The 12,586-nt window shown below is 36.6% G+C and overlaps 1 protein-coding gene across 1 annotated transcript in view; it reads left to right on the top strand.

The window, feature by feature from the left end:
* The window catches only part of UPF2 (UPF2 regulator of nonsense transcripts homolog (yeast)), a 63,142-nt gene that overhangs the window by 40,596 nt on the left and 9,960 nt on the right, over window positions 1-12,586 (top strand). Inside the window, exons 16-19 of the mRNA XM_009321747.1 lie at window positions 1,674-1,778; window positions 3,234-3,332; window positions 4,136-4,303; window positions 9,200-9,341. Coding sequence (XP_009320022.1) covers window positions 1,674-1,778; window positions 3,234-3,332; window positions 4,136-4,303; window positions 9,200-9,341 — 514 coding nt within the window. The remainder of the gene's footprint in view (window positions 1-1,673; window positions 1,779-3,233; window positions 3,333-4,135; window positions 4,304-9,199; window positions 9,342-12,586) is intronic.

Below are 12,586 nucleotides of genomic sequence, written 5' to 3'. Positions count from 1 at the left end.
CAGTTTTGTATATATGGAAAACTGAATACAGAGTGTCTGAGGCTTATTCCAGAGAAATTATGGCAGAAACTTGAACCTAACAACTTTGCTCGGGGTATCTGCTGCTTCTCAACAAGAAGATGCCTTCAAGTTTTTTTGGCATGAAAACACTTTCAGATAATTTTCTTTATCTGTTGTAGAAGCAAATGTATTGACTAGATGTCAAAGCGGTCATGTAGGAAAAATAACAGGTATTCAAAGTATGCCTGTATAATATGAATAAATAAAAGATTCATGGAGCATAACAACCTTCCTTGTTTACTGTGCCAATAATCTTTTGAATCAAAAGTGGTGGAGCCAATTTTAAAAAAAAAGACCTTTACATAGAAATTCTAACTTGTCACTATGACACAGCAAAGTTGACATGATAATAGAAGTGTTACAAGAAAATGAGTTCATCAAGAAAATAGGAAACACTTTTTCTCCTTATGCTTGGGTTGGCTGGTTTACTAGTAAGCTTTCTTTCAGTCTGTGCTGCTCAGCATTAAAGTTCTTGAAGTTTGGCTGGGTTTGTGCTTTTACCCACGAATTAGTAATATCATTAGAATCATAAATGGTGGGGGAGGTGAGGAAGGGACCTCTGGAGATCTTCTTGTCCAGCCCCCTTGCTCAAAGCAGGGTCACCTACAGCAGGTTGCCTGAGGCAATGTCCAATCAAGTTTTGAGTATCTCCAAGGATGGAGGCTCCACAACCTTTCTGGGCAATATGTTCCAGTGTTTAAACACCATCACCGTTGAGGAGGGTTTTTTTTCTTAAATGAAATTTTTCAACTTGTGTCCGCTGCCTCTGGATCTGTCACTGGGCACCACTGAGAAGAGTCTGACTCCCTCTTCTTTGCTCCCTCCCTTCTTTTTTTTCTTTACGTTGATCTGCTCTCCCACCCCACCCCAAGCCTTCCATTCCCCAGGCTAAACAACGCCATCTCTCTCAGCCTCTCCTCCTATGACAGGTGCTCCAGTCCCTTAATCATCTTCACAGCCTGTTGCTGGACTTGCTCCAGTATGTCCATATCTGTCTTGTACTGGGGAATCCAGAGCTGGGCGCAGCACTCCAGATGTGTCTTGCCAGTGCTGAGCAGGCAGGAAAGATCACCTCCTTTGATCTGTTGATAGCACTTTTTCCTAATGCAGCCCAGGATGCAGTCAGCTGCTTTTGCTGCAAGGGTGCATTGCTGGTTCTTGGTCAGCTTGGTGTCCACCAGGACCCCCATCCTTTTTTGCTGAGCTGCTTTCCAGATGGGCAGCCTCCAGCCTGTACTCGTGAATGGGGTTACTGCTCCTCAGGTGCAGGACTTTGCATTTCCCTTTGTTGAACTTCATGAGTTCTTATCAATCCATTCCTCCAGCTTGTTGAGTTCCCTCTGAGTGGCAGCAGAACCATCTGGTGTATAAGCAACTACTCCCAGTTCTCTGCTGTATGGTTGTGAAAATGTCAGATAAAGCTGAGTGAGTTCAGACCGAAACATTAAATACAAAATATAACAAACAAATTTACTAAGACCGAACTGAACAGGTTCGGATGGGAAGAGGGTAGGAAAGTGCAGAAAGTGTGTATGAGGAATCAGGTGCAAGTGCTCTTTTCAGTTTTAAAACAAGTTATTCTATTCTCAAATTTTAAACACTGAATATTTCAGGAGGGTTCTGACAATGAAGAAGAAGAAGGTGAAGAAGAGGAGGAAGAAAACACGGATTATCTTACAGACTCCAATAAGGAAAATGAAACCGATGAGGAGAATACAGTATGTGTTGTTACTTTTGATAAGTGAATTGACTTTTGCATCTTTGTTTTTTTTTACTGAATGTTTTTGCCGATGCTGCTTATAACATATCTGGGAAAACATGGCAAGAACACTCCCTGCTATTCTTTCAAATACACTTTGGAGCTTATTTTTGTATTTGTAAACTTTCATTATTACTGAAAATATTTATGCCATCAACTTTACTACAACATGTTTTCACAGGACCGTGCACTTTCACAGGTAGCTAGACTGGAAAAGATTGCATAAATGATGGTTTTGCAATGCCAGCAATGGTAGCAAACTGATACGGTACGACAAGGTAAACTAGTTACTCTGCACTAGACCTCAAAACTGAAAAGGAGACAAACCAAGAAGTGCAAAATTCCTAAAATACAGATTTGGGATTGGCAGATTATAACATCTGTAGCAAAAGAACCCATCCAGTTGAGCCTGAGTTGCAGTTACATAGTGAGGAAAGTTGTGGTTTAACCTGGCAGGCAGCTAAACACCACACAGCCGTTCGCCTACTCCCCCCCTCCCCCCGCAGTGGGATGCAGGAGAGAACTGTGAAAAAGAGAGTAAAATTCATGGGTTGAGATAAAGACGGTTTAATAGGACAGGAAAGGAAAGGAAAATAATAATAATGATAAAAGAATATACAAAGCAAGTGATGCACAATGCAATTGCTCACCACCCGCCGACCGATGCCCAGCCAGTCCCCGAGCAGTGGTGACACCCCTCCCTGGCCAACTCCCCCCAGCTTATATGCTGAGCATGATTTTTGGCTGTGCCCCCTCCCAGCTTCTTGTGCACCTCCAGCCTTCTCAGTTGGCAGAGCATGGGAAGCTGAAAAGTCCTTGGCCAGTGTAAGCACTGCTCAGCAACAACTACAACATCGGTGCGTTATCAACTTTGTTCTGGTCCTAAATCCCAAACACAGCACTGTACCAGCTACTAGGAAGAAAATTAACTCTATCCCAGCCGAAACCAGGACAAAAGTAATAATCATTATAGAACAATGTGTTCGGGTATTGACTTCAAACATTTTTGTTGTCATGTTGTGCTTTCCAAATACTGAAGGATAGTATTCATCTTGAAAAGACCATCTAACTTCACGGATTTCATGGAAAAAAATTAGTTAAATTGGGTGTGGTAGGGATAGAGACTTTTCTTTGTACTGTTGCCATATCTAGAATGTGTGCATGCGCATCTGTACACATACACTAGTATCTTAGAATAAGTGGCCAGCCTTCATAATTGATGCAATAAATGTCAGAAAATATTTCTTCAAGAAAATAATCCAGGCTGAAAACTTTTTTCTTCAACAATTTATTTTTCAAGCTTTTGATTATGTATTATATGGAAGCAATAAGGATATTTTTCCCCTTATTTCTAGACTGAATATTCATATTTCTGGATCTAATGTAATAGAAGGTTTTTTTCCCATTGCAATAGGAAGTAATGATTAAAGGAGGAGGACTTAAGCATGTCCCTTGTGCAGAAGATGAGGATTTCATTCAGGCATTGGATAAAATGATGCTGGAAAATCTTCAGGTATAAATATTTATTTTCTTAAGTTAATGTAACTTGCTGTACAGCTAACTGTATTTGATTTTTTTTTTAAAGTAAATAAAAGATTAATAGCTTAGCTTACCATACTAAAGAACACAGATTTTTATTTTTTTTTTCTTAATTGTGGCCTCTTCTCTGCAATTGACATGTTTGGATAAGTAGCTCTTAGTAAAATAACTGTTAAATTGTATTGTTTGCCCAGTGAATATATGACATGCTGACAGATGTTTTGGTGGATGAATAACAACTGCATCAGATACTATGCAATGCTTCTGATTTTATCCTAGAGTGTCCAGCCTAGGTTTTAATATGTTTAAAATGTAGCTGCATTTAAATTTACATAACCTTTAAGTCCTGGGTTGGGGTTTTTTTTCAGTCACATCTGGTAAATATTTAAGTATTGAGTATTGCAAGCCCTGTATGAGGAATACATTAATAACATGCTACAAAAAAATCTTGAATGTAGAATGTCCATTCTCAAGTGTGTTTAATGAAGTCTCTAGATTTCTTTCCTTACAAAGTTAAGTTATCTAAAATTCCTTTGAAATTTGAAGTATTCTGTCCCTGTAATGTTCTTCTTCACAAGCAAGGAAATCAAAGGAAAATGTAATAAAGCCTAATATATTTATTTGTATATTACTCTGTTTTCTTGGAAGGTTAAAACTTTTCTCAGTCATGAAAATATGAATGTTGCGAGACTGACACTTCTAGCATTTATAGATCATTTATAGAATATAGATCATATAGAATATAGATCATTTATAGAATATACTTTTTTTTAATAGCAACGGAGTGGCGAATCTGTTAAAGTACATCAGTTGGATGTTGCTATTCCTCTACATCTCAAAAGTCAGCTCAAGAAGGGTCCCCCGCTTGGAGGTGGGGAAGGAGAGTCAGAGTCTGGAGACACAATGCCATTTGTCATGTTAACACGAAAAGGCAACAAACAGCAGGTAAGAGTTCATGTAAGGTATAGATATTGCTTAAATAAATAAAATCCTTTCAGTTTTCTGAAAGTCACGCTCTGACTTTTGAAGTCACAGAATTTTTTGTTTCTTCATCCTTTTATCAGATTAGGATGCAGGCATCTTAATTTTGATAAATAGAAAATACCATATGTAGTTTCTTGGAATTCTTGGTTGTTAATAGAAATCATGTGGGAAAATTCTGTGGTTAAATTATACTGTTACTAATTACATTTCGTGATCACACCAGTGGGACAGTGGTACGTTTTATATGTATTTTGAACATAGTTGTTGAAGATGAATGCTTGTGGTTGGTGGACTGCCACTGGAAGTTAAAAGGAGTAGAAAAGAAAAGGAGAAGGAATATTCCAGAATCTTCAAGATTCTACAGATTTTTCTGAAAACACATTCAGCTTCAAATCAAGATGTATGGTGTTTGCTAAATTCCATTTCCTAAGTAACTGCCACTTGGTTGAATTTGTTCAACTTGGAAAAAAATTATTATCTCTGAAGGCTTTTTTAGAGAACTCTTCCAGAAAATGCTGAATGAATCTCTCAGAGAAACTTTTAAATGGAAATCATGTTGATAAAACAAACCTCTTGCTTCATGCAGCCAAGCTATACATTTGCCTTGGCTCTTTTCTCCAGTATATGTTTGAATTTTCCTGGGTCAGCAAATACATAGTATACAAATCAATACCTAACACATTCCGCATGCATGGTTTAGGTCCTTTAAAGAAACCTTTTCATCTTGGTTATATAAATTGATGATGAAAGTGAATGACTCCAGTGACTTTTTGTGGAAAGCAAAACCAAGGCATTGTTTTATTCCACGCATCTGTGCCTTTCAAGTATTTAAATCTGTTATCCATGCCATTACTTTTGTTTTGACTTCTGTTACCTGAATTGTGACAGTAGTGTAACAGTTGAGGTATGTAAAGCTGAAGTAGAATCTTTCTCTTTCTCTGTGTGAAAGACACTTTAAAAATCTGTGTAGAAAGTTGAGGTCTGTTTTCATAAAACCCTTGAACTAGTGAGCGTATGTGATTCCCAATGTGTTTTTAAGCCTTGTTAGTCTGGTAAGAAAATGCTGTGCTATGTAAGCGCCCTGAAAATGTAAGTGGTGATACCTGTTTGAGTGGACATACACGTGCTTGCATTTAGTAGTGATGATTAACTGATTTCCTTACTACATTTGTTTGGTTATTCTGGTTTTCCTGGAACTTGAATGTTGTATACAAAATTCTACAGAAGTTTTGAGTGGGGAATTGTAACTGTTGTCATTGGGCTCAGAAGGGATTGAAGGGAACTCCATGAAAAGAAAATGGTGTTTAGCTTTTTCAGGATAATTTACTGGGAGTATCTGTAGTTACCAAGAATTTTAGGATCTTTGTATTCTGTGTGAGGGGAAAATATTGCCAACGTGTGGCTTGAAAAAGAAAGCAGAACTTGTTCAGGTACTCTCCCCCCAATATTTGCTTTTGGGAGTAGGCTCTTCCTGCCAAAACTCTTCTCAGTGTTTCTAGAAATGTAGAAAACAGTTGCTTTATAGACTGCTTCAGTTCTTGAATCAATGAAAGGCTTCTTTGTCCATAGTTTTGTATTCAGAAAAATAAAATGTCTTAGTAGTCAGTTTTAGTAGAAAAATAAGGAGGAAAGAAGAGGTAGAATTGAAAAGAAAATAATTATTCCTTCTTATAGTACTTTATTTTAAATCTGCGTGAGCAGAATGTGCACAGAGTTTTGAAGTGATGGACGCATACTTTACTGTTAAGTTATAGCTGTAAACTTTCAGCTTTTTAAAAACAGTCAAAAGGAGTTTGCAGACAACCTGGAAGGCTGTAAGTAACTTCTCATCTGCACAGTCACTGGAACGATAAGCATCACCACCTCACTATGACATCAACCTAATAGCTTGCTATGTTAGCAGTTGGTTTGGTCTCTGTGTTCTTTGTCAACAGTGCTGCTGAAACTAGAAATCTTCACTGTAAGAAAGTACTTAGTGATGAAAATGGAACGTGCTGTGCTTCCTTCTGGCTGTTAATATTTGGTAGTTGGGGTCCAGTCACTAAATACTCAGTTTGCATGCCGGTGTTCAGCCAGATTTTAGTGGAGCATTGACAACTGTTTTTTTGAAGTAACACAAGAATAACTGACTGCTATTTACCAGCAGCTTACAACCTGAATTAATAGTCATTGCAGGCTGATAGTAACAAGGACACTGTATTTTATCCTTTTTTGTCACACTCTGATTTACAGAAACAGGCAATAGCAAGAATATTGGGTAGGCCAGTGTCTTGCAATAGATGGCTAGGTTTTTTCACCCGTCAGCTGTAGCAAAGAAGTTGTATGACAAAACTAGTAGCAGAGAACTGAACGTGGTTATTGGAAATTAGACTATGGCATCATAATTTATCCACAAGCCATGAGAGAGCAAGGGGAAATAAAGAAATACTGCTGCTATAAGGGTTCAGAGCTGAGGTCTATCTAATACCATTTGATGTTTTTGAAACTGTCCAAGAAGTTTTATGCCAGGTAGGTGTGAACTAAGGTGAGATTTAGACGGTAAAAAGAAAAAAGTCACCTAGTATCAAGAAATTTGGTTAATACCTAAGACAAAAGACTTCCTTTCATTGGAAAGATTTTTGGCAAGGTTCCATAAAAGAATGGTAGTATCCATGGAATGGTCAAGTCTGTCCTTGAATGTGAAATTCTTTATCTCGGTGACATTTTTATGAAATCTGTAATCTAATCTTCTGAATTATCATTTTTGATCTTTCTTCAGTTTGCCATCTTCTAAGTGAAGTCCTTATGTTCTGTCCCCATCTCACAGATTTTATAAGAGGTTTTTGATATACCTCTTCTCTATTTGCAAACCAGAAATATTTCATTTGCTCAGTAATCATCATATCCTTTAGTATGACCAATAGTCATCAGTGATTTGATTTCAGATGGCAACTGTCTGATTGCCTTGAGATAGTGACTCTGATAGTTTGTTAATTACCGGTCTGTTGGTTTTTGTATCTGTTTCTTTCATTTGCACCCTTCTATATTTCAGTTTTCTTTTTTCTACTTTAAGCATCCTGTCTGAAAACACTTACTGATCCCATTAAGCTGATAAATCCGTAGAACAGATAATATATAAAGGACATATTAAGATGGATGAGGAGCTTAATGGTGAAACTAAGGAATTATTTTTATCATGAAATGCTGCTAATGGGTTAGTTATTTGTGTAGTTAGTGTAAAGCTCATTTGACAGTATCTGGGAACATACACAGTCTGCTCAGCAATAAGTAACTAAAGCTTACTTTTCTGTTGGCATTTCAAGAACTTTCATTTTTATTCTTCCCTGCACACCTTAATAACAAGCTTGTATTTATGTTCAATACAATATGCTATTACTCTCCCCCCCCTCAAAAAAACCCCTTTTGCCTGATTTGTCTTATCTAAATAAATCTTCTAATTGATAGGGTTTCACTGTACCCAGTTTTTTCTCAAGTGTTTGCTAGTCTGTCTAACTGTTTCAAACACAGTTTATTTTCAAATGCTGCATCTGGGTACTTGGTGTCTTCTCGCACTCATCATTCATCTGCCAGTGGGGCACTACTATCTAATAGATACCTTGAGATTTTTTAGTAGTTACTGCATTACATACTAACCATACGCAGTAAGGATTTTGCTTTTACTATATTCCTTCTCAACAGAGGTTTTGATAATGTATCTTTCTGTCTGCAGCTTTTGACAGTGTAGCAGAAAAGAACACTTAGAAATTTGCTCTGCTTCTCTTTCTGTGGAAATAGATCTCAGACGACAAGAACAAGCAGCAGTTCATGGAATATTGAGAGTGATTATCCTTAAATGCATTACCCTACTTAGAGCACGGAAATACTTATTTCTAATGGATGTGCAGTTGAAGGAGGAAGTGAAATTTTTCTGAATATGTTCACAAACTTTAGCATTAAGGGTTTCTGAAAACTATTGTTTCAGTTGCAGATAAGATTAAGAATCACTTCTCTGTTTTGGAACAATTGTAAAAAAATTTTCTGTGGAAATAGAAACTTGGATGTTCTGAGTCTGGGGAAAAAGAAAGTATCTTCCCTATGCCTCTCTGAAAATCTCAGCTGTATTTTTCAGAGAGAGGGTACTTCTGTAGGAGTAGTACCAAGCTTACCTTTAATGTAGCTTATGGCAAATCAGATAACGTGTTGAATGTGTAGTGTGGATGTTTAGGTGTGGGGAAGGAGGAAAAGATTAAATTTGACACCACAGTTGTCTCCAGACTAATAAGAAGCACTGTGGAGCTAGCATTATTCGCAAAAGGAAAAGTACCAGCCAATTTTATCTCTGAAATGCTTGGAATATTTCTCCTCTGTTATCACAAGGGATTAATAGTAGAAATTCTGCTCAGGGGCGTCATCTCTTTGGAAGGTAGAAAGCTTTGAAGAGAGATGCAGCTTTCTGAGCCAGCTATGGTGCTTTTATCTCAAGACCAATGTAATTCACTGTGAGGCTATCAGCTTGTATGAAAATAAGAAATAAAGCATATAGCTATGTGTTCCTGGTGAAAGTTAATCAATTTTGTTTCCATAAATACTGTGTGTAATAGTCTTTTGCCTTAGCAGTACATCAGCCTTTTTTGTATGTTCTCTGTGTCTTTAGGAGGTCTGAATATCTTGTATTTTCTCATGCTTCCTTATGTGAAATAGAGTTTAAAAAAACCCAAGCAAACAAAACTAATAAACAACTCACTTTCCAATAGAAACTTCTGTAGAAAGTATCTCATCAAAATAACCTAGAAATAACTATAACCCTTCTGTATTTTGGATTGTTTTGTGGTTGGTTTTTTTTCTGCCATGGCCACTTAAACTTATTTTCATTTACAGTTTAAGATCCTAAATGTGCCAATGTCTTCCCAACTTGCTGCAAACCATTGGAACCAACAACAAGCTGAACAGGAGGAGAGAATGAGGATGAAAAAGCTCACTTTGGATATCAATGAAAGGCAAGAACAAGAGGACTACCAGGGTAAGAAAATCACCAAATATTTAATTTTTATTTTCAGATGAACTTTCATGGATCTACAGAAAACACTATTTATGACAATTCGAGTTCTGAATATTGATTTGCAATACTTCATGAAAAGCCTGTATTTTAGTTTCAGTCATTCATTATTTACTCCCTGGTCTCTGTGCTTGAAGAAGTTTTTATAGCTCTTCCATGGAACTTTCATGGATCTACAGAAAACACTATGACAATTCGAGTTCTGAATATTGATTTGCAATACTTCATGAAAAGCCTGTATTTTAGTTTCAGTCATTCATTATTTACTCCCTGGTCTCTGTGCTTGAAGAAGTTTTTATAGCTCTTCCATGAACGGGAGTTTTTAAGTGGGCCTCAAATCTCAGCATTTCCATTTATTTTGGGAAAGGGGAAGAACTGAGATTGTTTTCTTAAAAATAAGATAACACAAAATTAATCTGATGTTTGTGGCATTGTCTTCATTACTGCAAGACAACTGAGTTGGATATGAGGAATTAATTCTGTGCAACTTAAACTCTGCTTTTTAGATATTAATAGGTATTTTAGATATTCAGGTATATAGGTATTTAGAATCTTCATCAGTCTTGCTAAGAGTTGCAAATACTAAGAGGTAACCTTCACCTGAGAAATAAAAACTGTCACCTCAGCTTCATATTGCTAAAGGTTCTAGAAGTGCTATGATCTGGAGCATAAGGATATATTAACAGAATGAAAGTTTCATACAAATTATATGATCTAATTTGTTTTTTAAAGATATGTAAGTCAGGCATTTTGGAACCTGGACAGATTGAAGCAAACAGTTAATACAACAGATCCTATAGCCCCTAAACTGGTGTGCTTGATGTATTGGGTGGGTGGGTTTTTTTTTTTTTCCAGACTCAACTTTCCCTGGCTTACTCAGATAGTAAACAAAGCCAGACCAATAAAACTGATGGTATTAGGTTCTTATGTTAGTATTTCCATTTAACATCTCCAAAGTTCTTGCTCTATTTTTTTTTTTAAAGATTTTGCAGTCTGGTGGTAAGGACAGTATAAGTAGTTAATTAGCAGGAAATCTCATTTAAGGTATGTAGTGAAAGATCATTATTCATCAAGAAATGGGAAATTTACATTAAAGCGGCTTGAATTCTAAAAACACTATGGAATCTAACATCTTTTCAGAACTTTGATAGTACAAGAACTAAACTTGTAATCGTAAAAAGGAGTATTTTTCCAAAGTGAGTGTCTACAGAGCTCTGAAATGGTAACACAATATATTTTTAGTATTAAACATCGTAATCAGCTCAAACTTCTTTTCCGAGACACTCCCCTCTTATAAAGCCCACTTGTGAAAAAGGAAGAGAAACAGTAGACCCTAGAATTAGACACTTAAGTGCTTTTCTCAGACTTTTTGTGGGTTTATCCTCATTAATGATATTTCTGATATTTTTACTCGTCAGGGCATTTGGGTTTTTATGCCTTGTCGTATGACTTTGTTGGTATCTTTAAAATCAGTCTGTTTAATCTAGGAGTTTATTGTGAGCAATTGTGCTTCTTATCCAAAATAAGATCACATTGATTTTGTCCAAGAGAAATCAATCAGACAACTGATACCAATTGATAACCAGTAATAGGCTTTTTTTTACTTTCTGATAGATTTTCTAGGTGCTGTGTATAAAGCATTAACAGAGGAGGAAAATCAGCACAGAAGAAATAGGTTCCATAATTGACATCTATTTTTAAAACAGCTGTTGATTCTTTTTTATTAACCTGGGTAATACACACAGTAAAACCAAATTAAAAAGGACCTTTTAATCAGGTTAAATGAAACAGGCCAAATTACATTCCTCTTTTGCACTATTTTTTGTTTAAATTTTGTGCAGTTGATTGTTACATTTGAACAGTCAGCTTGCCTGTAACAAGTTGGTACATACCCACTGAAAGAAAGAGTTGGTTTTAAATTTCTGTTTCAAGCTTTGAAGTTACCAAGGGACGAAGAAGTCTCAATTTCTGGAAGAATGCTTCAGGGTTGTCCTAACGTTTGCACGTATATTTGGTTTTTTTCATCTGCACAGGGTAGCTAATGGATGAAAATTCACCAATGTACTTCAAAGTAGTATCAGATAATTATTTAATACTTCAGTAGTGTTTATTAGTATTACAAACATTTTTAATTTAAAGAAATATTAGGAACTGGGTGACTCTCTAATTAAGACTAGTATTTTTCTGTGTAGATTCTTTTTTTCTTCACTAAAACCAAAGACGGGTGACGTGCCTTTAGCCTAGCTAATACATTGTGCTCCCTTGCCATTTCTTCCTTCTGTTATCTTCTCCATTACTCAACTTCTCAGCTACTGACTTTTCACAAACCCTGATATTTTCTTTCACCGACAGTGTGGAAAGCAGAAGAGACAGGCATGCACATACTTGCTCATTCATTTCTTGCTTCTGGCTGGCAATGTACCATAATCTCTTCTTATTTTCTTCCTGGGTCTTGTCATTGCCAACACAGATCTCTCCTGGCATACAGAATCACTTTGAAGGATGTTATTTCATGATGTTTACGAAAACGGACTGTCAGTGTGTTGAATGGCTTTCTTTGCCTTTTCCAGATGTTGATAGAGGAATATACAGAGCGTGAATGTGGTTTATTAACTGTTGACACCAATATTGTGTATTAAAACATTCATAGTTTCCCAGTTTCTCAAAGATTGGGTGGATAACTTACTGAAAGCTTCATGTGCATTTTGTAAATGGCAAAAGAATCTCATTAGAGTCTCCAGTTTTGCCTTGTGCAAGTCATCGTGAGACTAGTGGAAGTTTTGTTTCTAGCAGATGGTGGGTATGTGTCTCCAATGAGATTACCAGAGATTAGAGAACCAGACAGAGCAGACCTTCAAACATAATCTGTTTAAGAGCTTATTCCACTTTTCCCCTTCCTTTATTCCATCTGTCTGTTTGCTGAGTAATGTAGATTCTTGCACAGGTGGACTGTCAGAGTACTTTCCATTAGTTGCATTAACATACAGGCAGGGGTTATGTGGAGGTCCCTATAATGTATTTCTAATTATATTGGGTACTTAATAACCATTAACTTAGTCTAGTAAAGAATCATCTTTTTCTCATAACAAAAATGAAATGAAATTTCAGAAATGAAGTTTTACCAAATGCCAAAACACTGATATTTCTACCTAGCTTAAATTGCCCAGAAGTTGGATGTCCAGGGCTAAACTGGGTAGTGTAGGCTTCTT

The sequence above is a fragment of the Pygoscelis adeliae genome, unplaced genomic scaffold (genome assembly GCF_000699105.1).
Source record: "Pygoscelis adeliae isolate BGI_AS28 unplaced genomic scaffold, ASM69910v1 Scaffold202, whole genome shotgun sequence".
NCBI lineage: Eukaryota > Metazoa > Chordata > Aves > Sphenisciformes > Spheniscidae > Pygoscelis > Pygoscelis adeliae.
The sequence above is the reverse complement of the archived record's forward strand: the minus strand, read 5'-3'. Positions and strand labels throughout refer to the sequence as shown.